Source organism: Drosophila suzukii, chromosome Y (genome assembly GCF_043229965.1).
Source record: "Drosophila suzukii chromosome Y, CBGP_Dsuzu_IsoJpt1.0, whole genome shotgun sequence".
In the NCBI taxonomy this organism is placed as follows: domain Eukaryota; kingdom Metazoa; phylum Arthropoda; class Insecta; order Diptera; family Drosophilidae; genus Drosophila; species Drosophila suzukii.
Window position 1 is genome coordinate 1,312,495 of NC_092085.1, and position 27,214 is coordinate 1,339,708.

The 27,214-nt window shown below is 40.8% G+C and overlaps 4 protein-coding genes and 2 long non-coding RNA genes across 12 annotated transcripts; 4 read left to right on the plus strand and 2 right to left on the minus strand.

Annotated features, from left to right (window-relative positions):
* Window positions 1-1,538: 1,538 nt before the first annotated feature.
* On the plus strand, window positions 1,539-2,736 carry LOC139353649 (uncharacterized). Of its 3 annotated transcripts, none has more exons than XM_070997995.1 (5): window positions 1,539-1,717; window positions 1,775-2,004; window positions 2,075-2,141; window positions 2,301-2,465; window positions 2,556-2,736. In XM_070997995.1, the coding sequence occupies exons 2-4, from the start codon at window positions 1,822-1,824 to the stop codon at window positions 2,336-2,338; spliced, it is 288 nt and encodes a 95-aa protein (XP_070854096.1). In that variant the 5' UTR covers window positions 1,539-1,717; window positions 1,775-1,821; the 3' UTR covers window positions 2,339-2,465; window positions 2,556-2,736. The 3 variants fall into 3 exon arrangements, with proteins under 3 accessions (XP_070854096.1, XP_070854095.1, XP_070854094.1); XM_070997994.1 differs by having other exon boundaries at window positions 2,075-2,237; window positions 2,556-2,734; XM_070997993.1 differs by having other exon boundaries at window positions 1,775-2,141; window positions 2,556-2,705.
* A 3,600-nt stretch (window positions 2,737-6,336) lies between these two features.
* Window positions 6,337-6,735, minus strand: LOC139353596 (uncharacterized). Its single transcript, XM_070997951.1, has one exon. The coding sequence runs from the start codon at window positions 6,733-6,735 to the stop codon at window positions 6,337-6,339; it is 399 nt and encodes a 132-aa protein (XP_070854052.1).
* Window positions 6,736-8,268: 1,533 nt separating this feature from the next.
* Window positions 8,269-9,022, plus strand: LOC139353674 (uncharacterized). Of its 2 annotated transcripts, none has more exons than XR_011604894.1 (3): window positions 8,269-8,394; window positions 8,569-8,857; window positions 8,915-9,022. It is a non-coding gene; the product is annotated as an uncharacterized lncRNA (long non-coding RNA). The 2 variants fall into 2 exon arrangements; XR_011604895.1 differs by having other exon boundaries at window positions 8,569-8,808; window positions 8,931-9,016.
* Window positions 9,023-9,068: 46 nt separating this feature from the next.
* LOC139353675 (uncharacterized) lies at window positions 9,069-9,843 on the plus strand. Of its 2 annotated transcripts, XR_011604897.1 has the most exons (4): window positions 9,069-9,144; window positions 9,215-9,377; window positions 9,441-9,605; window positions 9,696-9,843. It is a non-coding gene; the product is annotated as an uncharacterized lncRNA (long non-coding RNA). The 2 variants fall into 2 exon arrangements; XR_011604896.1 differs by lacking the exon at window positions 9,069-9,144 and having other exon boundaries at window positions 9,162-9,377; window positions 9,696-9,837.
* A 3,297-nt stretch (window positions 9,844-13,140) lies between these two features.
* LOC139353597 (uncharacterized) lies at window positions 13,141-13,854 on the minus strand. The gene has a single exon (XM_070997952.1). The coding sequence runs from the start codon at window positions 13,852-13,854 to the stop codon at window positions 13,141-13,143; it is 714 nt and encodes a 237-aa protein (XP_070854053.1).
* Window positions 13,855-24,315: 10,461 nt separating this feature from the next.
* Window positions 24,316-25,196, plus strand: LOC139353668 (uncharacterized). Of its 3 annotated transcripts, none has more exons than XM_070998013.1 (4): window positions 24,316-24,443; window positions 24,501-24,730; window positions 24,801-24,867; window positions 25,027-25,196. In XM_070998013.1, the coding sequence occupies exons 2-4, from the start codon at window positions 24,548-24,550 to the stop codon at window positions 25,062-25,064; spliced, it is 288 nt and encodes a 95-aa protein (XP_070854114.1). In that variant the 5' UTR covers window positions 24,316-24,443; window positions 24,501-24,547; the 3' UTR covers window positions 25,065-25,196. The 3 variants fall into 3 exon arrangements, with proteins under 3 accessions (XP_070854114.1, XP_070854113.1, XP_070854112.1); XM_070998012.1 differs by having other exon boundaries at window positions 24,317-24,443; window positions 24,801-24,963; XM_070998011.1 differs by having other exon boundaries at window positions 24,348-24,443; window positions 24,501-24,867.
* Window positions 25,197-27,214: the final 2,018 nt, after the last annotated feature.

Sequence of the window (27,214 nt, forward strand, 5' to 3'; positions counted from 1 at the left end):
CATACACAATTTTAAGGCACATTCTGTATTTCAAAATATTTGGTTGAATAGCTTTGTTTGAAAGAATTCTATTTGCCGCGGATATTAGATTGCAATTTTTTACGTCCACACACATGCATAAATACATATGTATGTATGTATGTCGTTTTCTGGCTCTAGTGTCAAGGCTTGTCCTAACTACTTTGGTTTGAGAGCATTGGACTGAAAACGGAAAAGTTTTTTTGGGACAATCTATAGGTATTTATTAAGCTAATTCATATTCTTTGAAAGAGATAAATAAAGATGTACAGATCTTTAAAGGTTTTTGCCCGTCAATGGGACAAATGGATAAAGGGTTTATTATTCAATAGAATAAGTTAGCCGCGCACTTTGCTCTCTCTGAGCGCCGGCAGGGCTTTTTTCTTTGCCGCTAAGTTCGGCCGGCAACTATTTACATACACACACATACACGCGTAAAAACATTTCGCATTGTCTGGCTCTTACGTCATAGCTTTTTTCTTTGGAGGTTTGTGGGCGTTAGAGTGGGCGTAGAAAAATTTTTTTTTGGTCAATCGATAGGTATAGACAAGATTAATACATTTCAGTTAAAATTTTCTATCTAGCATCAAAACTGTAGGAGTTACATTTTAGGGCGGTTTGTGGGCGTTAGAGTGGGCGTGGCAGTCTACTGAAACAAACTTGCGCTGCGTAAGAAGCTCAGGAATCTGTACGCCAAATCTCAATAGCCTAGCTCTCATAGTTTCCGAGATCTCGGCGTTCATCCGGACAGACGGACGGACGGCTTAAAATCGACTCAATGTTCTGTAGCGGGTAAGCTTCCTTCACTGTAAGTGTGTTCAGTTTTCTTGCGTCTAAGCACAGCCTATTCTTTCCAGGTTTCTGTACCAGCGTCGTTCGGTTGTTCCAGGGAGTTTCACTTAACTCGATGACTCCTAACCGTAGCATTTCATCGACTTCTGCGAATAGCAGTTGTTGTTTCGCCGGAGACACGGGAAAGAATCTCTCCTTGACGGGTACAGCTCCTTCAACTAACTGGATCGAGTGTTCTTCTACTTTGGTAAGTCATAATCCTTGACTTTCGTAGGTCAGAAAACGTCCTTTTGCTTCTTCCAGTTGCTCAGTCTGTTCGGGGGATAGGATATGTGCCTCTATCGGTTCTCCTTTGGCCATAAATTCGGATTCCACCTGGTGTAAGGATTCTACACCCACCACCTCTGGTGCCAATTCGAATTTTCTCCAGAAATCTATGCCCAGGTACAATTTTTGTTTCAAGGATGGACAAAGGAGTATCGGCAATCGATGTGTTACCCCATTATACGAGATGCTGGGTTGAATCTTCCCCACTACTCGATGCTGTGTACCTCCTGCTTATTTCATTATCGATTGTGATCTCTCTAATTTCAGTCCTAACCTTTCCACTGTTTCTAGGCAACCTTCCCCAAGCAAGCTTACTGATGCCCCGGAATCCAAGAGACCCACGAACTCCAGGTCTTCGATCTTCACCTGTGCGAATGGTCTGTTTTCGCCTTCCACCGCAGCTCTGATGGCCGAACAAATCATCCTTCTTTCTGCCTTCCGCTGCTGACTTCTCCTACGGGCTCTGGCAATTTTTGGCGAAATGTTCCGGTCCGGATCATTTTTCCCAAATATTCGGTTCCTGACCTCTTGGTAATGTGCTTCCCGGACTGCTATCGGTTCACGTTTCGACCATTTAATGGTATGTGCTGGTTTATTTATATTTATCAGAATTTTACTAATTTTATTCTCCTTACAGCTATCCTTATCATTAGGCATGCAATTTGACGAGGCTTTCACTTGTTCATGGCAAACGGATTGGAGCGTGGTTCCTTGTTCTTGCCCAAGCTCCTCACGCCGTTTCCCGTCTGGCATCGAGTACATCTTGGAGTCCTCACACCGGGTAGTCCACACTTGAAACAGAACACCTTTAAAACCTCCGATTCACACGCGTTGAATGGGTGTCCCACGGTTCCACAATTCCAGCATGTCAGTGGCTGTCGTTCCCTGTTGGTCTCCCAGTGTCTAGCTAATGCCTCCACTTCCTCTTGTTCTCCAGGTACACTCTCTTCTCCGACTGATTCCGGACAAAGCTCATCGATCCTCGGACGATCTTTATACCCTCGGTGAGTTTCGAGGTTGCTGGGATGTCGGGTCCACCGAGTCGCCAATATTCTCTCCGCATCGTGGCATTCATGTCGGAGTTGATCCATATTAGTGATGTATATCGGGTATATAATTCTCGAAATCTGATCCCTAATGTTCATTTTTATTACTTTTATCAGGTCAAAGTCGGAAAACGGCATCTCTAGTCGAGATCTGAGCGCTAGCATGGTCTGGATATACACCTCAATGGTTTCTCCCGGCTTCTGCTTCCGTTCTCGCAGCTCATACTCTCGCTCGAAGTTGGATCGGTGACTCTGGAACTGCTGCTGTAGTGCGTACCTCAGGTAAGTCCACTCTTGCATCTCCGTTGACCTCACGTACATCCAGTACCATTCCTTGGCTTGTCCTTCAACTAACACGTGAAATTCTCTTAGGACCTCCTTCCACGGCACCTGATACGACCTTTGGAGATGTTCGAGGCGGAATATAAACTCTGACACGGGCATGCTTCTGGGACTTCCATCAAAACTGAGCCCCCACTTCCGCAGTTGGCCGACTTTAAACGCAGAATCGCCCACTGCCCCGCTTGACCGACGCTGATCCGGCCCTGGATTGAAGTTGTTGTAAGTCCCACCGTTTCCAGGAGGATGCTCTGGCGGCGTCATGTGAGACCCATTCCATCTCCTTGGTTCCTGCTCCGTCGACCAGGCGGTTTGCCGATACCCTTCCGATGCGTGACGATTCATCTCCTGCTTCTCGGACAGAGCCCCAGATGTTGGCGGCGGGAAACCCATGAGTTCACTTACCCCCGGCAGTATGATTGGCGGAGGTTGAATGGTGGAGGAGGTGGAATGGTGGCAACTGACTCGGATTTGCCCGCGGCTGCTCGGCAAGGCCATGAGGTGGCGGCATCGGCGTCCCCGAAGAGGGTATTTGGCCCTGTCCAACTTGTTGTCCTTGGGCCTGGCGAACCTGCGTAGATGCCTGCCATGCTGCTTTTTCCTTTACGAAATCCCTGCGCCACTCCGCCATGCAGTCATTGATGTCCTTCATGAACTGCATCATATCCTGCTGCATCTGCTGTTTAAACATTTCGTACTCCGTCGACATTCCCACCTGGTACGTATGTTGAGCCTGAACCAGTGCCGCATTAACCCCTGATTTTATCTCAGATGGCAAAGACTTTGGTATGGCCCCGGTTCCGCCTACCGCTTGAAGACCACTAGCTTCTCCTGGACTTCCGCTTCCCATTCCTTCAGGATTCTGCTCCCTTAGCGACTTCATGCCTTCGGGTGCCGATATGTTCTCCAATTTCTCCTCTTGATTTGCTTGTGAACGAGTTACTGGCGGAGTCATACCTGCTGGTCCCCTATTCCGGATGAACTCCAAACTTCTCCTCAATTTTCTTCCGATTTGAACTCTATTCCTATCACTATTTGGCATATCCTAGTTCCTTTCTCATGTATATTTGTTTTTCTTATCTCTTTCTTCAAATTTTTCTAATCTGTGGGGGATGAGACGTAGCTATTTACATTATCCACTAACTTTTCTCTCCTTTCCTTCAGTTCCTAATCCGTTCGTGTCAATTTTTCACAAGTATTTAAACGATTTTAATAATTTAATTTACTCCTTATCTTTCAGACTCTACTTGAAACTGGCTGGGCACCGATGTCACACTTTATTCACAGCGTACATGGACCACACCAACTCCAAACATAGACAACCAATTTAGATAAGTTACTACACATTTACTTTACCACAGACAACATATTAAAAAGACAATTGTTTTCTTTTTCTATTTCATATACTGATGAACCTCCTAGCCTGGCTTCGCATGTCCCGCTTTACTCGGTCATGGGTCCACTTCTAATTGGTCTTCTCTCTCTAAGCAAGGATTGTGCTTAGCAGAAAGGACCTTTCGGAATTTCACTCACTGGGGCTACGATGGGTTCGACCTTTTAAGCCCGCCCACGGTCCAAACAGCTGGTTTCCGATGTCGCTTTCTATTGACGCACTCTCTGGTGAGTATTTACTTTCTACGTTATGCTTGAAAATTTTTACTTTTATTGATTCCATTTCATTAATTTGTTATATTTTCATTGGGCGCCATTTGTTGTGTCCTGCTTTTCGCGCAGTGTAGATGCCGGCTAGTCAACGAACATCTCAGGGAGGGGAACAACCAACAATGTTGTCTACGCAACAGACACAACAAAATATACATGAGAGTTCCTCAAGGACTGTCTTGTAATAGCAGTCATGTTTGTAAATTGAATAAAGCAATTTATGGTCTTAAGCAGGGGGCTAGATGTTGGTTTAAAGTGTTTGAAAAGGCTTTAAAAGATATTGGTTTTAAAAAATCCACCTGTAGATAGATGTGTATATATTTTGGATAAAGGGACTATTTTAAAAAATATATATGTTTTGTTATACGTAGATGACTTGGTTATTTGTACAGAAAACATTTTAACAATGAATAAATTTCAATCATATTTAATGAGCAAGTTTCAAATGACAGATTTAATGGAAATTAAGTATTTTATTGGTATTAAAATAGACACAAAAGAAAGTAAAGTGGAATTAAGCCAATCAGCTTATATTAAAAATATTTTATTAAAATTTAAAATGGAGCAATGTAATTCTGTAAATTCACCACTTCCAAGTAAACTGAACTTTGATTTATTAGACTCTGATGAAAGAGACGATTCTCCTTGTCAAAGTTTGATTGGATGCCTTATGTATGTAATGCTATGTACAAGGCCAGATCTCAGTATATCTGTAAATCTTTTGAGTCGGTATAGTCAGAAAAATAATAAAGAGCTTTGGCTATGCTTAAAAAGGGTATTAAGATATCTGAAAGGTACTATTGGTTTTAAGCTAACATTCACTAAAACTGAGAAGAATGACGACTTCTTTGTTGGATATGTAGATTCAGATTGGGGTGGAAGTCAATTGGATAGGAGAAGTACAACAGGATATCTTTTCAAGATGTTTAAAGCAAACGTTCAAAACATATAGACATCAAATATCATTTTTCACGTGAACAAGTTGAAAATAAAGTAATAAAACTTGAGTATATTTCTACAGATCATCAACTGGCGGATATATTAACAAAACCACTCCCAGCTCCACGCTTCGCACAACTAAGACAGCGTCTTGGCTTAACCGATTGATGGATGCAGACGACAATTTTTTTTATATACTTACATAAAAGTTGAAGACATAATTTAATTTATCATTTAAAAGAATAATTTTTTGAAACTATGTTATTGAATTTAAAATCTGTTATATTTTCTAGTTATTAAGTTTGGAAACAGAAGATATTCCTAATTACTTTATAATTTTCAAATTTATAAGATTACTTCCTGAAGTTGCCTTTAATTGTTTGTATGTTAATTTTGCATCACATAATTTTGTCATTTTGAATATTCATTTTTCTTTGTATTAATTTTAAGATTGACCTAATTGGGTTTTACTGGGTTTCCCCAATTCAAGCAACAAATGTTGGGTCAATGTGCACTCCCAGAAATATCTTGTCTTGCCAATTCAAATTTCAAATTTTTTATTAAACTTTAAATTTATAAATCATGAGCATCAGACTTTTGAGGAGGTGTGTTGGAATATGACATTACTTCATATCGATAAGAATATCGTATAACCAAAGGAATTCTGCTCACTACTGGTAACACTAATATCGTTTTGGTTCCGATGAGCTGGTTCAGCTCTCACTTATTTCGCATAATTTTGAAGTGACAAGACGTGAAATCTGGATTCTGACGAAATAGTGTGACGCTTCCAGGAAATCACACACACACATAAATAAATTGTGTGTATTCTTATATTTACAAATTAACTTTACCGTGATTCCTGGAGCATTATCACAGGTTTTTGAATAGAATTTTATTATAAGTTAACAACCTCAGTCACGAACACCATCCGCTGAATTAAAGACATGGCGGCGGTTGAAGTCCGACACAACCATCTCGATGGCCTGATCCTGCGGCAAGTCGGGATGCTCAGAACGGTCTCATACAAGTAGTGCACTGACGCCGAGCCCATGCTCTCATTCACGGACGTCAAGACAATGGCGTACTGGGTGCCAAGTGCTGCGAGCTCCTCCAGACTGGAGGGCGGTTCGTTATCATCCATTGCGATCGGCGAGCGAACTTCCGTGCACAGTCCCTTGGCGATGAGGCGATCCCGGATGCGCATAGCACCTCAGAAGCCTTGGAGATCCATGGCTATGATCTCGCAGTCGGCAATCAGATCCTGCCCCGATGAGTCGGCCTCGGCGACGAGCACATCCTCCCCGAACTGTCTGGAGTCATGTCCGTGTTCCTCCACAGATTGAAAGGTGGCGCTGTGGACAGTCAGGGTTTTGGCCTTGAATCGCGACTGGTGCAGAGCCAGAATAGGTATGTTGGCCTGTCTTTCACTCTCGAACTGAAGAAAACCAAACGTCTCCTCAATTATTGTACCCAAAACTTTTCCATAACGTGCACATAGCTGAGCAAGTTCCTTGCGGCTGCATGGCGGCAGGTTTCCTACGAAGATTCGACTGGTAAGATGGGTTAGTCCCCTGAGCAGCAAATATCCTTCGATCGGCGTATTGGACATGTTGAAAACTTTCACTCGAGCTTGTCAAACGTGAAATAGTTTCCATTGACACGTGCGACTAGAGATTAACCTTTCTCAGTGTTGGAAAATGTTGTTGCGATAGTATCAGATAACGTTGACAACCCTGTACCATACTCACGGTACCAATTATTAACTTTGAAAATTATATTAATACTCTCCTTTTCTTGTGGAACTGGTAACTATTGGTTTTAAAAGGTCGTTCCTTGAGTTATGAAAATGTTTGGTGCATTTTCAATAAAATCGTGCTTGTTAAATAAGTAAGTATTCGTCTGGAAGGATGAGTACACTTTCTTTTCTTTTAAATATAAAAACAAGGAAGAACGCTATAGCCGAGTACCTCGACTATCAGATACCCGTTACTCAGATAACAAACTTTAAAATAAGTTAGCCGCGCACTTTGTTCTCTCCCTTGCTCTCATTTCTCGGCTCTGCTTTTGTTTCAGCCAGCGCCAAGAATGAGAAAGCAACACATAAAATAGACAAAAAACATTTATATTTATGTATGCTTGCTAAACATACACAATTTTAAGGCACATTCTGTATTTCAAAATATTTGGTTGAATAGCTTTGTTTGAAAGAATTCTATTTGCCGCGGATATTAGATTGCAATTTTTTACGCCCACACACATGCATAAATACATATGTATGTATGTATGTCGTTTTCTGGCTCTAGTGTCAAGGCTTGTCCTAACTACTTTGGTTTGAGAGCATTGGACTGAAAACGGAAAATTTTTTTGGGACAATCTATAGGTATTTATTAAGCTAATTCATATTCTTTGAAAGAGATAAATAAAGATGTACAGATCTTTAAAGGTTTTTGCCCGTCAATGGGACAAATGGATAAAGGGTTTATTATTCAATAGAATAAGTTAGCCGCGCACTTTGCTCTCTCTGAGCGCCGGCAGGGCTTTTTTCTTTGCCGCTAAGTTCGGCCGGCAACTATTTACATACACACACATACACGCGTAAAAACATTTCGCATTGTCTGGCTCTTACGTCATAGCTTTTTTCTTTGGAGGTTTGTGGGCGTTAGAGTGGGCGTGGCAGTCTACTGAAACAAACTTGCGCTGCATAAGAAGCTCAGGAATCTGTACGCCAAATCTCAATAGCCTAGCTCTCATAGTTTCCGAGATCTCGGCGTTCATCCGGACAGACGGACGGACGGCTTAAAATCGACTCAATGTTCTGTATCGGGTAAGCATCCTTCACTGTAAGTGTGTTCAGTTTTCTTGCGTCTAAGCACAGCCTATTCTTTCCAGGTTTCTGTACCAGCGTCGTTCGGTTGTTCCAGGGAGTTTCACTTAACTCGATGACTCCTAACCGTAGCATTTCATCGACTTCTGCGAATAGCAGTTGTTGTTTCGCCGGAGACACGGGAAAGAATCTCTCCTTGACGGGTACAGCTCCTTCAACTAACTGGATCGAGTGTTCTTCTACTTTGGTAAGTCATAATCCTTGACTTTCGTAGGTCAGAAAACGTCCTTTTGCTTCTTCCAGTTGCTCAGTCTGTTGGGGGGATAGGATATGTGCCTCTATCGGTTCTCCTTTGGCCATAAATTCGGATTCCACCTGGTGTAAGGATTCTACACCCACCACCTCTGGTGCCAATTCGAATTTTCTCCAGAAATCTATGCCCAGGTACAATTTTTGTTTCAAGGATGGACAAAGGAGTATCGGCAATCGATGTGTTACCCCATTATACGAGATGCTGGGTTGAATCTTCCCCACTACTCGATGCTGTGTACCTCCTGCTGATTTCATTATCGATTGTGATCTCTCTAATTTCAGTCCTAACCTTTCCACTGTTTCTAGGCAACCTTCCCCAAGCAAGCTTACTGATGCCCCGGAATCCAAGAGACCCACGAACTCCAGGTCTTCGATCTTCACCTGTGCGAATGGTCTGTTGTCGCCTTCCACCGCAGCTCTGATGGCCGAACAAATCATCCTTCTTTCTGCCTTCCGCTGCTGACTTCTCCTACGGGCTCTGGCAATTTTTGGCGAAATGTTCCGGTCCGGATCATTTTTCCCAAATATTCGGTTCCTGACCTCTTGGTAATGTGCTTCCCGGACTGCTATCGGTTCACGTTTCGACCATTTAATGGTATGTGCTGGTTTATTTATATTTATCAGAATTTTACTAATTTTATTCTCCTTACAGCTATCCTTATCATTAGGCATGCAATTTGACGAGGCTTTCACTTGTTCATGGCAAACGGATTGGAGCGTGGTTCCTTGTTCTTGCCCAAGCTCCTCACGCCGTTTCCCGTCTGGCGTCGAGTACATCTTGGAGTCCTCACACCGGGTAGTCCACACTTGAAACAGAACACCTTTAAAACCTCCGATTCACACGCGTTGAATGGGTGTCCCACGGTTCCACAATTCCAGCATGTCAGTGGCTGTCTTTCCCTGTTGGTCTCCCAGTGTCTAGCTAATGCCTCCACTTCCTCTTGTTCTCCAGGTACACTCTCTTCTCCGACTGATTCCGGACAAAGCTCATCGATCCTCGGACGATCTTTATACCCTCGGTGAGTTTCGAGGTTGCTGGGATGTCGGGTCCACCGAGTCGCCAATATTCTCTCCGCATCGTGGCATTCATGTCGGAGTTGATCCATATTAGTGATGTATATCGGGTATATAATTCTCGAAATCTGATCCCTAATGTTCATTTTTATTACTTTTATCAGGTCAAAGTCGGAAAACGGCATCTCTAGTCGAGATCTGAGCGCTAGCATGGTCTGGATATACACCTCAATGGTTTCTCCCGGCTTCTGCTTCCGTTCTCGCAGCTCATACTCTCGCTCGAAGTTGGATCGGTGACTCTGGAACTGCTGCTGTAGTGCGTACCTCAGGTAAGTCCACTCTTGCATCTCCGTTGACCTCACGTACATCCAGTACCATTCCTTGGCTTGTCCTTCAACTAACACGTGAAATTCTCTTAGGACCTCCTTCCACGGCACCTGATACGACCTTTGGAGATGTTCGAGGCGGAATATAAACTCTGACACGGGCATGCTTCTGGGACTTCCATCAAAACTGAGCCCCCACTTCCGCAGTTGGCCGACTTTAAACGCAGAATCGCCCACTGCCCCGCTTGACCGACGCTGATCCGGCCCTGGATTGAAGTTGTTGTAAGTCCCACCGTTTCCAGGAGGATGCTCTGGCGGCGTCATGTGAGACCCATTCCATCTCCTTGGTACCTGCTCCGTCGACCAGGCGGTTTGCCGATACCCTTCCGATGCGTGACGATTCATCTCCTGCTTCTCGGACAGAGCCCCAGATGTTGGCGGCGGGAAACCCATGTGGTGACTTACCCCCGGCAGTATGATTGGCGGAGGTTGTTGTAGCATCCTCGGGTGGAATGGTGGCAACTGACTCGGATTTGCCCGCGGCTGCTCGGCAAGGCCATGAGGTGGCGGCATCGGCGTCCCCGAAGAGGGTATTTGGCCCTGTCCAACTTGTTGTCCTTGGGCCTGGCGAACCTGCGTAGATGCCTGCCATGCTGCTTTTTCCTTTACGAAATCCCTGCGCCACTCCGCCATGCAGTCATTGATGTCCTTCATGAACTGCATCATATCCTGCTGCATCTGCTGTTTAAACATTTCGTACTCCGTCGACATTCCCACCTGGTACGTATGTTGAGCCTGAACCAGTGCCGCATTAACCCCTGATTTTATCTCAGATGGCAAAGACTTTGGTATGGCCCCGGTTCCGCCTACCGCTTGAAGACCACTAGCTTCTCCTGGACTTCCGCTTCCCATTCCTTCAGGATTCTGCTCCCTTAGCGACTTCATGCCTTCGGGTGCCGATATGTTCTCCAATTTCTCCTCTTGATTTGCTTGTGAACGAGTTACTGGCGGAGTCATACCTGCTGGTCCCCTATTCCGGATGAACTCCAAACTTCTCCTCAATTTTCTTCCGATTTGAACTCTATTCCTATCACTATTTGGCATATCCTAGTTCCTTTCTCATGTATATTTGTTTTTCTTATCTCTTTCTTCAAATTTTTCTAATCTGTGGGGGATGAGACGTAGCTATTTACATTATCCACTAACTTTTCTCTCCTTTCCTTCAGTTTCTAATCCGTTCGTGTCAATTTTTCACAAGTATTTAAACGATTTTAATAATTTAATTTACTCCTTATCTTTCAGACTCTACTTGAAACTGGCTGGGCACCGATGTCACACTTTATTCACAGCGTACATGGACCACACCAACTCCAAACATAGACAACCAATTTAGATAAGTTACTACACATTTACTTTACCACAGACAACATATTAAAAAGACAATTGTTTTCTTTTTCTATTTCATATACTGATGAACCTCCTAGCCTGGCTTCGCATGTCCCGCTTTACTCGGTCATGGGTCCACTTCTAATCGGTCTTCTCTCTCTAAGCAAGGATTGTGCTTAGCAGAAAGGACCTTTCGGAATTTCACTCACTGGGGCTACGATGGGTTCGACCTTTTAAGCCCGTCCACGGTCCAAACAGCTGGTTTCCGATGTCGCTTTCTATTGACGCACTCTCTGGTGAGTATTTACTTTCTACGTTATGCTTGAAAATTTTTACTTTTATTGATTCCATTTCATTAATTTCTTATATTTTCATTGGGCGCCATTTGTTGTGTCCTGCTTTTCGCGCAGTGTAGATGCCGGCTAGTCAACGAACATCTCAGGGAGGGGAACAACCAACAATGTTGTCTACGCAACAGACACAACAAAATATACATGAGAGTTCCTCAAGGACTGTCTTGTAATAGCAGTCATGTTTGTAAATTGAATAAAGCAATTTATGGTCTTAAGCAGGGGGCTAGATGTTGGTTTAAAGTGTTTGAAAAGGCTTTAAAAGATATTGGTTTTAAAAAATCCACCTGTAGATAGATGTGTATATATTTTGGATAAAGGGACTATTTTAAAAAATATATATGTTTTGTTATACGTAGATGACTTGGTTATTTGTACAGAAATCATTTTAACAATGAATAAATTTCAATCATATTTAATGAGCAAGTTTCAAATGACAGATTTAATGGAAATTAAGTATTTTATTGGTATTAAAATAGACACAAAAGAAAGTAAAGTGGAATTAAGCCAATCAGCTTATATTAAAAATATTTTATTAAAATTTAAAATGGAGCAATGTAATTCTGTAAATTCACCACTTCCAAGTAAACTGAACTTTGATTTATTAGACTCTGATGAAAGAGACGATTCTCCTTGTCAAAGTTTGATTGGATGCCTTATGTATGTAATGCTATGTACAAGGCCAGATCTCAGTATATCTGTAAATCTTTTGAGTCGGTATAGTCAGAAAAATAATAAAGAGCTTTGGCTATGCTTAAAAAGGGTATTAAGATATCTGAAAGGTACTATTGGTTTTAAGCTAACATTCACTAAAACTGAGAAGAATGACGACTTCTTTGTTGGATATGTAGATTCAGATTGGGGTGGAAGTCAATTGGATAGGAGAAGTACAACAGGATATCTTTTCAAGATGTTTAAAGCAAACGTTCAAAACATATAGACATCAAATATCATTTTTCACGTGAACAAGTTGAAAATAAAGTAATAAAACTTGAGTATATTTCTACAGATCATCAACTGGCGGATATATTAACAAAACCACTCCCAGCTCCACGCTTCGCACAACTAAGACAGCGTCTTGGCTTAACCGATTGATGGATGCAGACGACAATTTTTTTTATATACTTACATAAAAGTTGAAGACATAATTTAATTTATCATTTAAAAGAATAATTTTTTGAAACTATGTTATTGAATTTAAAATCTGTTATATTTTCTAGTTATTAAGTTTGGAAACAGAAGATATTCCTAATTACTTTATAATTTTCAAATTTATAAGATTACTTCCTGAAGTTGCCTTTAATTGTTTGTATGTTAATTTTGCATCACATAATTTTGTCATTTTGAATATTCATTTTTCTTTGTATTAATTTTAAGATTGACCTAATTGGGTTTTACTGGGTTTCCCCAATTCAAGCAACAAATGTTGGGTCAATGTGCACTCCCAGAAATATCTTGTCTTGCCAATTCAAATTTCAAATTTTTTATTAAACTTTAAATTTATAAATCATGAGCATCAGACTTTTGAGGAGGTGTGTTGGAATATGACATTACTTCATATCGATAAGAATATCGTATAACCAAAGGAATTCTGCTCACTACTGGTAACACTAATATCGTTTTGGTTCCGATGAGCTGGTTCAGCTCTCACTTATTTCGCATAATTTTGAAGTGACAAGACGTGAAATCTGGATTCTGACGAAATAGTGTGACGCTTCCAGGAATATATATATATATATATTTACAAATTAACTTTACCGTGATTCCTGGAGCATTATCACAGGTTTTTGAATAGAATTTTATTATAAGTTAACAACCTCAGTCACGAACACCATCCGCTGAATTAAAGACATGGCGGCGGTTGAAGTCCGACACAACCATCTCGATGGCCTGATCCTGCGGCAAGTCGGGGTGCTCAGAACGGTCTCATACAAGTAGTGCACTGACGCCGAGCCCATGCTCTCATTCACGGACGTCAAGACAATGGCGTACTGGGTGCCAAGTGCTGCGAGCTCCTCCAGACTGGAGAGCGGTTCGTTATCATCCATTGCGATCGGCGAGCGAACTTCCGTGCACAGTCCCTTGGCGATGAGGCGATCCCGGATGCGCATAGCACCTCGGAAGCCTTGGAGATCCATGGCTATGATCTCGCAGTCGGCAATTAGATCCTGCCCCGAAGAGTCGGCCTCGGCGACGAGCACATCCTTCCCGAACTGTCTGGAGTCATGTCCGTGTTCCTCCACAGATTGAAAGGTGGCGCTGTGGACAGTCAGGGTTTTGGCCTTGAATCGCGACTGGTGCAGAGCCAGAATAGATATGTTGGCCTGTCTTTCACTCTCGAACTGAAGAAAACCAAACGTCTCCTCAATTATTGTACCCAAAACTTTTCCATAACGTGCACATAGCTGAGCAAGTTCCTTGCGGCTGCATGGCGGCAGGTTTCCTACGAAGATTCGACTGGTAAGATGGGTTGGTCCCCTGAGCAGCAAATATCCTTCGATCGGCGTATTGGACATGTTGAAAACTTTCACTCGAGCTTGTCAAACGTGAAATAGTTTCCATTGACACGTGCGACTAGAGATTAACCTTTCTCAGTGTTGGAAAATGTTGTTGCGATAGTATCAGATAACGTTGACAACCCTGTACCATACTCACGGTACCAATTATTAACTTTGAAAATTATATTAATACTCTCCTTTTCTTGTGGAACTGGTAACTATTGGTTTTAAAAGGTCGTTCCTTGAGTTATGAAAATGTTTGGTGCATTTTCAATAAAATCGTGCTTGTTAAATAAGTAAGTATTCGTCTGGTGTAGCTTTGAAGGATGAGTACACTTTCTTTTCTTTTAAATATAAAAACAAGGAAGAACGCTATAGCCGAGTACCTCGACTATCAGATACCCGTTACTCAGATAACAAACTTTAAAATAAGTTAGCCGCGCACTTTGTTCTCTCTCCCTTGCTCTCATTTCTCGGCTCTGCTTTTGTTTCAGCCAGCGCCAAGAATGAGAAAGCAACACATAAAATAGACAAAAAACATTTATATTTATGTATGCTTGCTAAACATACACAATTTTAAGGCACATTCTGTATTTCAAAATATTTGGTTGAATAGCTTTGTTTGAAAGAATTCTATTTGCCGCGGATATTAGATTGCAATTTTTTACGTCCACACACATGCATAAATACATATGTATGTATGTATGTCGTTTTCTGGCTCTAGTGTCAAGGCTTGTCCTAACTACTTTGGTTTGAGAGCATTGGACTGAAAACGGAAAAGTTTTTTTGGGACAATCTATAGGTATTTATTAAGCTAATTCATATTCTTTGAAAGAGATAAATAAAGATGTACAGATCTTTAAAGGTTTTTGCCCGTCAATGGGACAAATGGATAAAGGGTTTATTATTCAATAGAATAAGTTAGCCGCGCACTTTGCTCTCTCTGAGCGCCGGCAGGGCTTTTTTCTTTGCCGCTAAGTTCGGCCGGCAACTATTTACATACACACACATACAAGTTATATGACACATTATTTAGGGGCTCTTACCCAATTTATAAACAACTTTGAGCCGAGAGCTAATTTCCAAAGAACTCTGACAGACCCGAGATAAATCCGTGGTCAGCTATTTCTGCCAAGCAGGCCTCCAAATCATTCCCACCCAGATCAATTTCACGCAGTCCGAATCAAACGGATGCTGTAAACATCCAAACCGATATTGTAAACAATCGGAGACCCAAGCGAGCCCTGAGTCCGCTAACGTAAACAAAAGATCCCCAAAGCGAGTCCCGAGTCCGCTAACGTAAACAAAAAGATCCCCAAAGCGGTCCCTAAACTCCGCTAATGTAAACACCAATTTCCGGCCAAGATTGGACTTCGAATTTAATGGGCAAATTGCATCATCCTATTTTCCGACTCTCTTGAGTCATTCTCTTTATCAATTTTTGGGGATAAAATCTCTTAAGCCGAGGTTTGATTATTGATCATTGAACTAGAGAGCAGGCAGTCCGTTTTTGAGATCCGAATCGAGCAGAACAAATATTCGAGAATAAATACAAGAGCAGTGAATTAAATAAGTTCGACCTATTGTAAAATTGTAATAGTGAATAAGTGATTGTTAAAAATAAAAATAAATTTTTTTAATCAATTCACTAGTGAGAAACTTAATTGGCGCCCAACGTGGGGCCGTGTGATTAAAAAATTCTAAAGCAAAGCTTTTAAATAAACCCCAAAAAAGTTTAAAAGTGAAAAAGGAATTTTGCGCGGCCAACAACCCGATACAACCGACGAAAATATAAAGCCTGTGTTGAAAAAAATAAGGTGGAAATTAATAAATGCAATAATCCCCTTAAACTCTATACAACCGGCAAAAAAATAAAAAGTTTGTGTTGATCAAAAAATAATAAGGTGGAAAATAATTAATGGAATAATCCCCTTAAAATCTCACATTACAAAATAGTGTTCGTAACATAAATTCACTGCTCGGACAAAATAAAAAATTTAAAAAGTGACAACAAAATTCATCGAAATAAATAACCATTGTGGAAAACAATTTAATTAAAAAAATATCTAAAAGCAAAAATCTACAAACAAATCTTCGAAAAGACATTTAAAGACAAAAAGGCTGAAGGGCAATCCCTCGCCAAGAAATAAACACTGAAGAAAGAAGGAAGACATCAATTTAAAAACCCGAAGAAGGAAGGAAGACCCCAAGATACAAAAAAAGGAAGGACGACCCCAAGCAGGATCATCATCTAAGAAAAACAACAACCCCAAAAACAACGACAAGAAAAATAAGGAGGACGATTCGTGAGCGATATAATCCTTTTTTTTATTATTATTATTATTTAATAAGAAATTTGTAAAAAAAATATAATTATACAAAGTGGAAGAATTAATTTCTGATTTCGAAAATATTCTCAAAATGTCAGAACCTTCAACAAGCCAGAACGGAGCAAATAAAAGACTCCACATAAGTTCGCCTCAAGAACATCATCAGGCGATAACAAACAATACCATGTTAAATGTAGGAGATTTAATTAAACAAATTGTAAATTTTGAATTGAATCCATTAAAGGAAGAGATCGTTAACTTAAGATCGCAGCTTTCCCATAAAGTTAAAACGGTTGAAGATTATCAGATAGAGATTATAGATCCAAATATAAAGTGCGACACATCTTATGAGATCATCAAATCTGTTAGGGAATATAAAGGAGAAGAAGATAAATATGTAAGCTGGAGAGAATCGGCTGAAATAGCCATGGGGCAATATGCCAGAGGGAGTGAAAGATTTTATTCCGCCCTATCAATATTAAGAAACAAAATAACGGGAATGGCAAACGATGCCTTAACCCATAACGGAACGGTATTAAATTTCGATGCCATAATGGCCAGACTTGACTTTGTCTTTAGCGACAAACGTCCTATTCATATTATTGAACAGGAACTAAGTGTTTTGAGTCAGGGAAAATTATCAATTATGGATTATTATGGTACAGTTAATAGAAAGTTAACTCTACTTATTAATAAAACAATTATGACCTACGGGAGAAACAAACCGATAACAGCAGAAATGAATGAAAAACATAGGAAGACTGCTCTTAGAGTTTTCATTACCGGCCTAAACGGCCAAATTTCAGACACAATTTTCTCAATGAATCCACCTGACCTACCGAATGCAATGGTCATAGTTCAGGAATTGGAAAGCAACAACATGAGGGCGCATTTCGCAAACAGTTTCTCAACCACTCAGAGAAAAAATAGTGAGCCAAACTCTGGTGGAAATGGACAAACACATTTCAACCAAAAGCAAAGACAACAAAACAACAATTACAATAACCAGCGAAATAGTAATAATTTAAGGTTTAATCATGACAACAACCAGAACAAAAATAATTATGGTTATTATAATCAGAACAAAAATAATTCCTGGAACCAGGGTAGATTTAATAATAACCAACAAAATCAGTGGAACACCTATAGGCAGCCACAAAATAAGCCAGAACCAATGGAGGTAGACGAATCTATCCAGGTTCAGAATAGGGCTAACAACGGCTATAATCAAAACTATAATAAATATCAAAATAATAATTATAGCCAAAACAAGTGGGATCAAACAAAAAAGTTTGAGACCCAGAATACTCAGCAAGGACAAGCCCAAAATAAAAGGGTACCAACTGGAACTGTTAACCAACCGGCTAACAAGACAATGAGACTAAACAACATTGAGGAGAACCATTTTTTAGACAAAAGTCAGGAGTAGGCTTACCCTACTTATTTAGAAATGACCCGAAAATAAATAAAAAATTAAAAATATTAATTGACACTGGGGCAACCTCGTGTTATATTAGAACTGGAGTTTACAAAAATAAGAATGAGCTTCCAATATACAAAAGAGTATCCACAGTGAATGGATATTCAATAATTAAATATTATCATATGATAACTATTTTTGATACACGATATACTTTTTATGAAATAGAAGGGCTAGACTCAGATCTACTGATCGGCTATAACCTATTGAAAAAAATAGGAGCGGTGATTGATACAGCTAAGGGAGCTATTAAATATAACGGAATAGAAGAGAAATTAAATTATGACAACGGAAACAATTTAAACCAACATTCTTTAACAGAAGAAAACACCATTCTTCCATTAAAAGAATTTATATTAAAAAAATACTTTGATGAAAAGGCTCAAATCAGATCCGAATCTGAAATGGGTAATCAAAGCGAATTTAGTTTGGGATATACAAATCCTGAACACGCCGTCGTTGAAATATCCGACAAAAATAAAAGTTTGGAATTTAAAAATTCCGAACACGCCGTCGTTGAAATATCCGACAAAAATAAAAGTTTGGAATTGAAAAACTCTGAACACGCCGTCGTTGAAATATCCGACAAAAATAAAAGTTTGGAATTGAAAAATTCTGAACACGCCGTCGTTGAACTATCCGACAATCAAAAAATAAACAACATAAAAATATCATCTGCAGATCAAAGAAAAGATCTGGAGAATGAAATATTAAATATTATAAATGAAGAGCATTCAAAAATAAATATGCAGATTCCTTTTAGGACAGATATACGCGGTGAAATAAACACCGTAAATGATAGGGCCATTTACAGCAAACAATACCCTTATGCTTTATCAGCTTCAGATTTTGTAAATTCTGAAATAAGTCGAATGCTAAAAGAAGAAATTATAAGGCCAAGTAGAAGTCCTTATAATTCCCCAGTACTAGTGGTACCAAAAAAGGGTTTCAATGAAGATGGAACTCCAAAACTAAGACTCGTAATTGACTATAAAAAACTAAATGAAAATACTATACCTGATAGGTATCCAATGCAGGACCCTTCAGTGATTTTATCAAATCTCGGAAAAGCCAAATACTTTTCAACAATTGACTTGGAATCTGGATTTCATCAGATTCTCATGAACGAACCTGACATACAAAAAACCTCATTTTCAATAAATAATGGGAAATACGAATTCCTAAGAATGCCTTTCGGTTTGACAAACGCTCCTAGAATATTCCAACGAGCGATGGACGATATTTTGAGAGAACAAGTGGGTAAAACATGTCATGTTTATATGGATGACATAATCATATTTTCAAAAACAATTGAGCAACATTACAAAGACCTAATTGTCATTATTAAAATTTTGCTGAACGCAAACATGAAAATTTCGATTGAAAAATCAAAGTTCTTTAAATTAGAAACAAACTTTCTCGGTTACGTTGTTTCTCACAATGTGATCAAAACCGATCCCGAAAAAATTTCAACAATTGTAAAATATCCGATCCCTAAAAATATTCGAGAGCTTAGAAGCTTCCTAGGCCTTACAGGATATTACAGGAAATTTGTGCAAAATTACGCAAAGATAGCTAAACCATTAACAAAATATTTAGAAGGCCAAAACGGCAAAGTATCTAAAAAAGCATCACGTAAAACTTTAATACAGTTTGATGATTCAGCTGTAAGAGCTTTTAACGAGCTCAAAGAAAATTTAATTGCACAAGTAGAACTAGTACAACCGGACTATAATAAAAAATTTACCCTAACAACTGACGCGTCTGACTTAGCAATTGGTGCGGTTCTTTCTCAGGAAGGAAAACCAATCACATTTATTTCAAAAACTCTAACCAAAACTGAACAATTATACGCGACAAATAAAAAGGAACTTTTAGCCATAGTATGGGCTTTTAAAAACCTTCGTAATTACTTATATGGGGTTAACAACATCGAGATCTATACCGATCACCAACCTCTTTCATTTTCCATTTCTCAAAAAAATCCAAATATCGAAATGAAAAGATGGTATTCTTTTATTGAAAGCTATTCACCCAAAATAATTTATAAGCCAGGAGCAACAAATGTTGTTGCGGACGCTTTATCAAGGATACAAATTAATAACTTAACGGAAAGTAATGAATCGGTCTCAGATCAAAATACTCAGCATTCAGCAGAGAGTAGTTTTGAGAATGTTATACAAGAAACCCGAAAACCCTTAAACCAGTTTAAGCAACAATTGCTAATAGCAACGGGGAGGTAAACAATACATGAGTCGATTAATGTATTCGGAAATACTAGACATATAATAGAGTATGATACTCCAGAAAATTTAATATCAATATTAAGAGAATATATTCCACCCAATATAACAATAGGAGTTCACTGTACTCTAGAAGATTTTTATAGAATTCAAAAACCACTTAAAGACAATTTTATAAATACATTTTTATACACTAAGACATTTGTCCAGGATGTCGAAGACGCTGAAGACAGATCCGTGATTATCACAGAAACTCATTGTAGAGCTCATAGAGGGCTTGATGAAAATTATAAGCAAATAACTAGACTCTATTATTGGCCTAATTTATACAAAAAGCTTAAGGAATTTATAAAGAATTGCACAATCTGCAATCAAAACAAATACAACAGACACCCAGTACAGATTCCTATCGGTCAAGCGCCTATTCCAGAAAGAGAAGGTGAAAATTTGCATCTTGACATATATTACGCCCAAAATCTTATATTCATTACTTGTATAGATTCCTATTCGAAATATTTGGTCGTAAAAGAAATCCCTAACAAACTAAATATAGAAAATAAAGTTTCAGAAATTTTACAACAATTTCCATTAGCCAAATCTTTGATGATAGATAACGAACCAAGTTTCTCTTCATCCCAATTCAAATCCTTTGCTCAAAGAAATGGGATATCTCTATTCTTTGCAGATCCTCGACATAGTACGTCCAACGGACAAATAGAAAGGGCACACTCTACTTTAACAGAAATTGCTCGCTGCATTAAAGATGAGCTTAATTTAGTTGACTATTCCGAAATTATTATTAAAGCAGCACAAAAATATAATTTAACAATTCACTCAATAACCAACCAACGACCTTTTGACATACTATTTAATAAAATCAAACACGAAGATATGCCTAAATTATTGCAACAAGCTCAAGAGAAAATGTTGCATTCCCACAATAAAGATAGACAAAATAAGAATTATCACGTAGGAGAAATAATTTACGAAAAGAAACATGGGGAAAGAAACAAGCTAAATTCTAGATATAAAAAACAAGTAGTTAAGGAAAATCTCCCTAATAAAGTTATTATAAATAACAGAAACCGTACGATTCATAAAGATAATATAAAATAATTTGTTTCAAATTACAGATAATGATTTCAATAATGTACTTATTACTGCTGGTAGCTACAACCAAATCCGAAATTATGGATTACACGAGCCATGATTTCCTTCTTTACAAGGATACCAAAGATGTTCTTATTTATGAATCATACGCAGATTTATTTCATATAACTAATATAAGTCTTTATAGAGATATAATTAATCTTGAAACAGAATTTCTGAAGAGTCACGACAGCAACAATTTTCTTTGGGAAATATCCCACGATTTAAAAATTATCCAAATACTTATCTCCCTAATTATACCCAGTAGATCGAAAAGAGGCATTAATGAAATAGGCACTATTTGGAAATGGATAGCGGGAACACCAGATCATGATGATTTCATAACTGTTCAAAATAAAATCGATGATTTAATACAAAATAATAACGATCAATACGTTATTAATTCTAAAATATTTAAAGAGATAAAATCTTTATCTGAAGAATTCAAAACAGCCTTTAAAGATCAAGAAATTCCGCTTAGAAAATATCGTCTGCGTTTGCTTACTTACGATCTTATGAATTTAATGGACACAATTACACTCGCCAAAATCGATGTATTTAATACTAAAATTCTAAACAACGACGATATACAAGAAATTTATAAGCACGAAAATAGACCTGTAGTTATAACAGACCTTTTAGATATATCTGAATTTAAAATCGCTTTGCATCAAGATCTTATTATAATTTACATAAAATACCCTATTATTACCGATCGCTGTGACGTTTACAATTCAAGATCCATTTCACATGATGATGGAAAATTATTAATTGATAATCACGTCGCAAAATGTAGAAATAAGTACTATGTAATGTCTAATTTTAAGACAGAAATATTTAACAATTATTGCACACTTAACCCAGAAGGTTCTTGTTTCACCAGATTACTAAATGGAGAAAAATCTTTTTGTAACAAAATCAGAGAAAAAAATAAAAAAGTAGATGTAATCCAAGATGGAGCCATTTTTGTAAATGGAGAAAATACGGTTAATGACACTCATTTAAATGGGTCATATTTAATTACTTTTAATGGCACCTCTATAATTAATAATATTTCCTACACCAATGTAGACAATAAGATATTGGAATACATCACAGCTCGAAAATATACAGATTTTTTAATATCCGAATATATTATATCTAATGATTCGGAACTCTCATTTGATAATATTAACGTACTAAATCCATTTATTCAAATTAAACAAACTCAAATACCAATTACGTTAATATTAATCATATTAGCATTAATATACTTAATTATTATGATTATAATCAAATTCAGAAAATTTTTAATATTCAAACCATGGCAAATTCGTATAGAAATCGAACCAGAAAGCAATATTTCCGATATTGAGATAAATAATACACCCGACAATGAAAATACCCTAGAAGAAAATATCATTGTCGAATTAACCAATCAATTACATTCAATATACCCAACAGTTCCAATGAATCGGGACGATTCAATTTAGAATGGGGGGAGTTATATGACACATTATTTAGGGGCTCTTACCCAATTTATAAACAACTTTGAGCCGAGAGCTAATTTCCAAAGAACTCTGACAGACCCGAGATAAATCCGTGGTCAGCTATTTCTGCCAAGCAGGCCTCCAAATCATTCCCACCCAGATCAATTTCACGCAGTCCGAATCAAACGGATGCTGTAAACATCCAAACCGATATTGTAAACAATCGGAGACCCAAGCGAGCCCTGAGTCCGCTAACGTAAACAAAAGATCCCCAAAGCGAGTCCCGAGTCCGCTAACGTAAACAAAAAGATCCCCAAAGCGGTCCCTAAACTCCGCTAATGTAAACACCAATTTCCGGCCAAGATTGGACTTCGAATTTAATGGGCAAATTGCATCATCCTATTTTCCGACTCTCTTGAGTCATTCTCTTTATCAATTTTTGGGGATAAAATCTCTTAAGCCGAGGTTTGATTATTGATCATTGAACTAGAGAGCAGGCAGTCCGTTTTTGAGATCCGAATCGAGCAGAACAAATATTCGAGAATAAATACAAGAGCAGTGAATTAAATAAGTTCGACCTATTGTAAAATTGTAATAGTGAATAAGTGATTGTTAAAAATAAAAATAAATTTTTTTAATCAATTCACTAGTGAGAAACTTAATTTACACGCGTAAAAACATTTCGCATTGTCTGGCTCTTACGTCATAGCTTTTTTCTTTGGAGGTTTGTGGGCGTTAGAGTGGGCGTAGCAAAATTTTTTTTTGGTCAATCGATAGGTATAGACAAGATTAATACATTTCAGTTAAAATTTTCTATCTAGCATCAAAACTGTAGGAGTTACATTTTAGGGCGGTTTGTGGGCGTTAGAGTGGGCGTGGCAGTCTACTGAAACAAACTTGCGCTGCGTAAGAAGCTCAGGAATCTGTACGCCAAATCTCAATAGCCTAGCTCTCATAGTTTCCGAGATCTCGGCGTTCATCCGGACAGACGGACGGACGGCTTAAAATCGACTCAATGTTCTGTAGCGGGTAAGCATCCTTCACTGTAAGTGTGTTCAGTTTTCTTGCGTCTAAGCACAGCCTATTCTTTCCAGGTTTCTGTACCAGCGTCGTTCGGTTGTTCCAGGGAGTTTCACTTAACTCGATGACTCCTAACCGTAGCATTTCATCGACTTCTGCGAATAGCAGTTGTTGTTTCGCCGGAGACACGGGAAAGAATCTCTCCTTGACGGGTACAGCTCCTTCAACTAACTGGATCGAGTGTTCTTCTACTTTGGTAAGTCATAATCCTTGACTTTCGTAGGTCAGAAAACGTCCTTTTGCTTCTTCCAGTTGCTCAGTCTGTTCGGGGGATAGGATATGTGCCTCTATCGGTTCTCCTTTGGCCATAAATTCGGATTCCACCTGGTGTAAGGATTCTACACCCACCACCTCTGGTGCCAATTCGAATTTTCTCCAGAAATCTATGCCCAGGTACAATTTTTGTTTCAAGGATGGACAAAGGAGTATCGGCAATCGATGTGTTACCCCATTATACGAGATGCTGGGTTGAATCTTCCCCACTACTCGATGCTGTGTACCTCCTGCTGATTTCATTATCGATTGTGATCTCTCTAATTTCAGTCCTAACCTTTCCACTGTTTCTAGGCAACCTTCCCCAAGCAAGCTTACTGATGCCCCGGAATCCAAGAGACCCACGAACTCCAGGTCTTCGATCTTCACCTGTGCGAATGGTCTGTTGTCGCCTTCCACCGCAGCTCTGATGGCCGAACAAATCATCCTTCTTTCTGCCTTCCGCTGCTGACTTCTCCTACGGTCTCTGGCAATTTTTGGCGAAATGTTCCGGTCCGGATCATTTTTCCCAAATATTCGGTTCCTGACCTCTTGGTAATGTGCTTCCCGGACTGCTATCGGTTCACGTTTCGACCATTTAATGGTATGTGCTGGTTTATTTATATTTATCAGAATTTTACTAATTTTATTCTCCTTACAGCTATCCTTATCATTAGGCATGCAATTTGACGAGGCTTTCACTTGTTCATGGCAAACGGATTGGAGCGTGGTTCCTTGTTCTTGCCCAAGCTCCTCACGCCGTTTCCCGTCTGGCATCGAGTACATCTTGGAGTCCTCACACCGGGTAGTCCACACTTGAAACAGAACACCTTTAAAACCTCCGATTCACACGCGTTGAATGGGTGTCCCACGGTTCCACAATTCCAGCATGTCAGTGGCTGTCGTTCCCTGTTGGTCTCCCAGTGTCTAGCTAATGCCTCCACTTCCTCTTGTTCTCCAGGTACACTCTCTTCTCCGACTGATTCCGGACAAAGCTCATCGATCCTCGGACGATCTTTATACCCTCGGTGAGTTTCGAGGTTGCTGGGATGTCGGGTCCACCGAGTCGCCAATATTCTCTCCGCATCGTGGCATTCATGTCGGAGTTGATCCATATTAGTGATGTATATCGGGTATATAATTCTCGAAATCTGATCCCTAATGTTCATTTTTATTACTTTTATCAGGTCAAAGTCGGAAAACGGCATCTCTAGTCGAGATCTGAGCGCTAGCATGGTCTGGATATACACCTCAATGGTTTCTCCCGGCTTCTGCTTCCGTTCTCGCAGCTCATACTCTCGCTCGAAGTTGGATCGGTGACTCTGGAACTGCTGCTGTAGTGCGTACCTCAGGTAAGTCCACTCTTGCATCTCCGTTGACCTCACGTACATCCAGTACCATTCCTTGGCTTGTCCTTCAACTAACACGTGAAATTCTCTTAGGACCTCCTTCCAGCTTTTCATACGGCGACATGAGTTCTCCTCACTAGAGGGGCTTACCCAACTGGCAACTGCGTTCGAAATCACACGGGATCGAGACCCCGTTCGACATGCAGCCCTAATTCCAACCGCAAGCTGGAATTCCGGCAGGGAGAGCAGCGGAAGACCCACACCTCGACTCCAGAACTTTCTCGCTCCAACGCCCTCTGGACCCAGGAGGCCGGCGATATCCAACGGGATGATCGCCCAGGAAGCGGAACCACCGGTTGACGTCGGCCGAGCTTGTCACCGCTGCGGAGAAATTGGACACTTCACACGAGAATGCCGAAACCCACCGCTGATGTACTGCTGGGACTGTGGGAAACGAAGCATCCGTACCATCGACTGCTGCCGCCGGACGGAAAACGGCCAGGGTCGCCGCCCACGTCGGGAGCCCGCGGTGACCCACTCGGTGCTCCCCCATCACTAGATTCCCCACTCAATGTCACCATCGTCCAATGTTACCATCGAGGGACAACCTTTCTCGGCAACAATTGACACAGGAGCCTCGCGAAGCTTTGTCAGCGAAGCGATCGCCAAGCGCTTAGACTCAGGAAGAAACAGCAGAGAACTCCGCTCCCGCATCTCTCTGGCGGATGGATCCCAGAAAGAGGTGACCAAGGCCCTCCGGGCGCAAGTCGGCTTAAACGACCGACAGATCGGGCTGACGCTACTAGTCCTGCCAACGATCCTGGATGAAGTGATTTTGGGCATCGACTTTCTTTGCGCCATCAGCGCAACTCTAATCTGCGGGCAAGTCTGTTTGCAACTAGCCCCACCTGCCACCCGGAAGGTAGAACCAACCCCAGATACGCGGGCGACTCCTACGGCCGCAACCGCGCAATCCCCAAGGACACCCGGTACGCCGCAATCATCGCAAGGCACCGAGGGGGGGACCAAAACAGTCCCAAAGCCTGCTCCGAGGACTCACATAAAGCCAAACGCGCCAGTGCGGAAGACAAGTTCTGACCCCTCGGGACCCCCGTTGTCAAGGAACCCGTCAGGCGACACCGCGGGAACCTGCATCACCACGGATAACAGGTACGGCCTACAACCGCAGGCGGACGCCGCCACGGCAAAGGAGAAGATCCCGTTTCGACGCCCCTCCACGAGCGCCCTGTTGGCCACCACAACGGTGGAAACTCACACGCGCAAACCAGCCACCTCACCTGGGCCTGGGGAACCACAACGGAAAATCGGTGTATATCAGCTGCCAGCCCAGTCGGACGCAGCCAGCGCACGGAAGCACAACCCGTTCCGGGGCCACTGTCCCCACGGACACCTGGCCACTGTAGCGGAGGACCCAACCAGGCTACAGGTGACCGAAGAACCTCACGCCGAGGAAACCGCCCACTTTCTACAGGAGGAGTTACAGCTTTTCGACGAGCTAAGCGGGCCAACGGAGATCGCCGAGCATACCATCACTCTCCGGGAGAATAAGCCACTAAAGCAGCGGTATTATCCAAAGAACCCCGCCATGCAGAGCATAATAAACCAGCAGTTGGACGAGCTATTACGAGACGACCGAATCGAGCCCTCCCGTAGCCCGCACGGTGCCCCGCTGGTGCTCGTGCGGAAGAAGACAGGTTCATCTCAACGCTGGATCTTAAGAATGGATACTGGCAGATCCCTATGGCGGAAGGAAGCCGCGAATGCACGGCTTTTACCGTCCCTGGGCGTGGACTCTTCCACTGGAAAGTCATGCCCTTTGGACAGCATTCTGCCCCAGCAACGTTCCAGCGAGCCCTTGACAGCGTCATCGGGCCGGATATGGAACCCCACGCCTTTGCCTACTTGGATGACATCATCGTCATCGGGGCGACGTGGGAGGAACATGCCAGGAATCTCAGGGAAGTCTTCCGACGACTGCGGGAAGCAAAGTTTCGGCTGAATCAAG

What these genes read in the sequence shown, in the direction of transcription:
- LOC139353649 (XM_070997993.1), top strand. Translation starts at nt 1,822, where the DNA reads ATGGCAAACGGATTGGAGCGTGGTTCCTTGTTCTTGCCCAAGCTCCTC. An exon ending in GGACGATCTTTATACCCTCG is followed by an intron (nt 2,142 to 2,300) that starts GTGAGTTTCGAG and finishes TACTTTTATCAG; the next exon opens with GTCAAAGTCGGAAAACGGCA.
- LOC139353596 (XM_070997951.1), bottom strand. Translation starts at nt 6,735, where the DNA reads ATGTCCAATACGCCGATCGAAGGATATTTGCTGCTCAGGGGACTAACC.
- LOC139353597 (XM_070997952.1), bottom strand. Translation starts at nt 13,854, where the DNA reads ATGTCCAATACGCCGATCGAAGGATATTTGCTGCTCAGGGGACCAACC.
- LOC139353668 (XM_070998011.1), top strand. Translation starts at nt 24,548, where the DNA reads ATGGCAAACGGATTGGAGCGTGGTTCCTTGTTCTTGCCCAAGCTCCTC. An exon ending in GGACGATCTTTATACCCTCG is followed by an intron (nt 24,868 to 25,026) that starts GTGAGTTTCGAG and finishes TACTTTTATCAG; the next exon opens with GTCAAAGTCGGAAAACGGCA.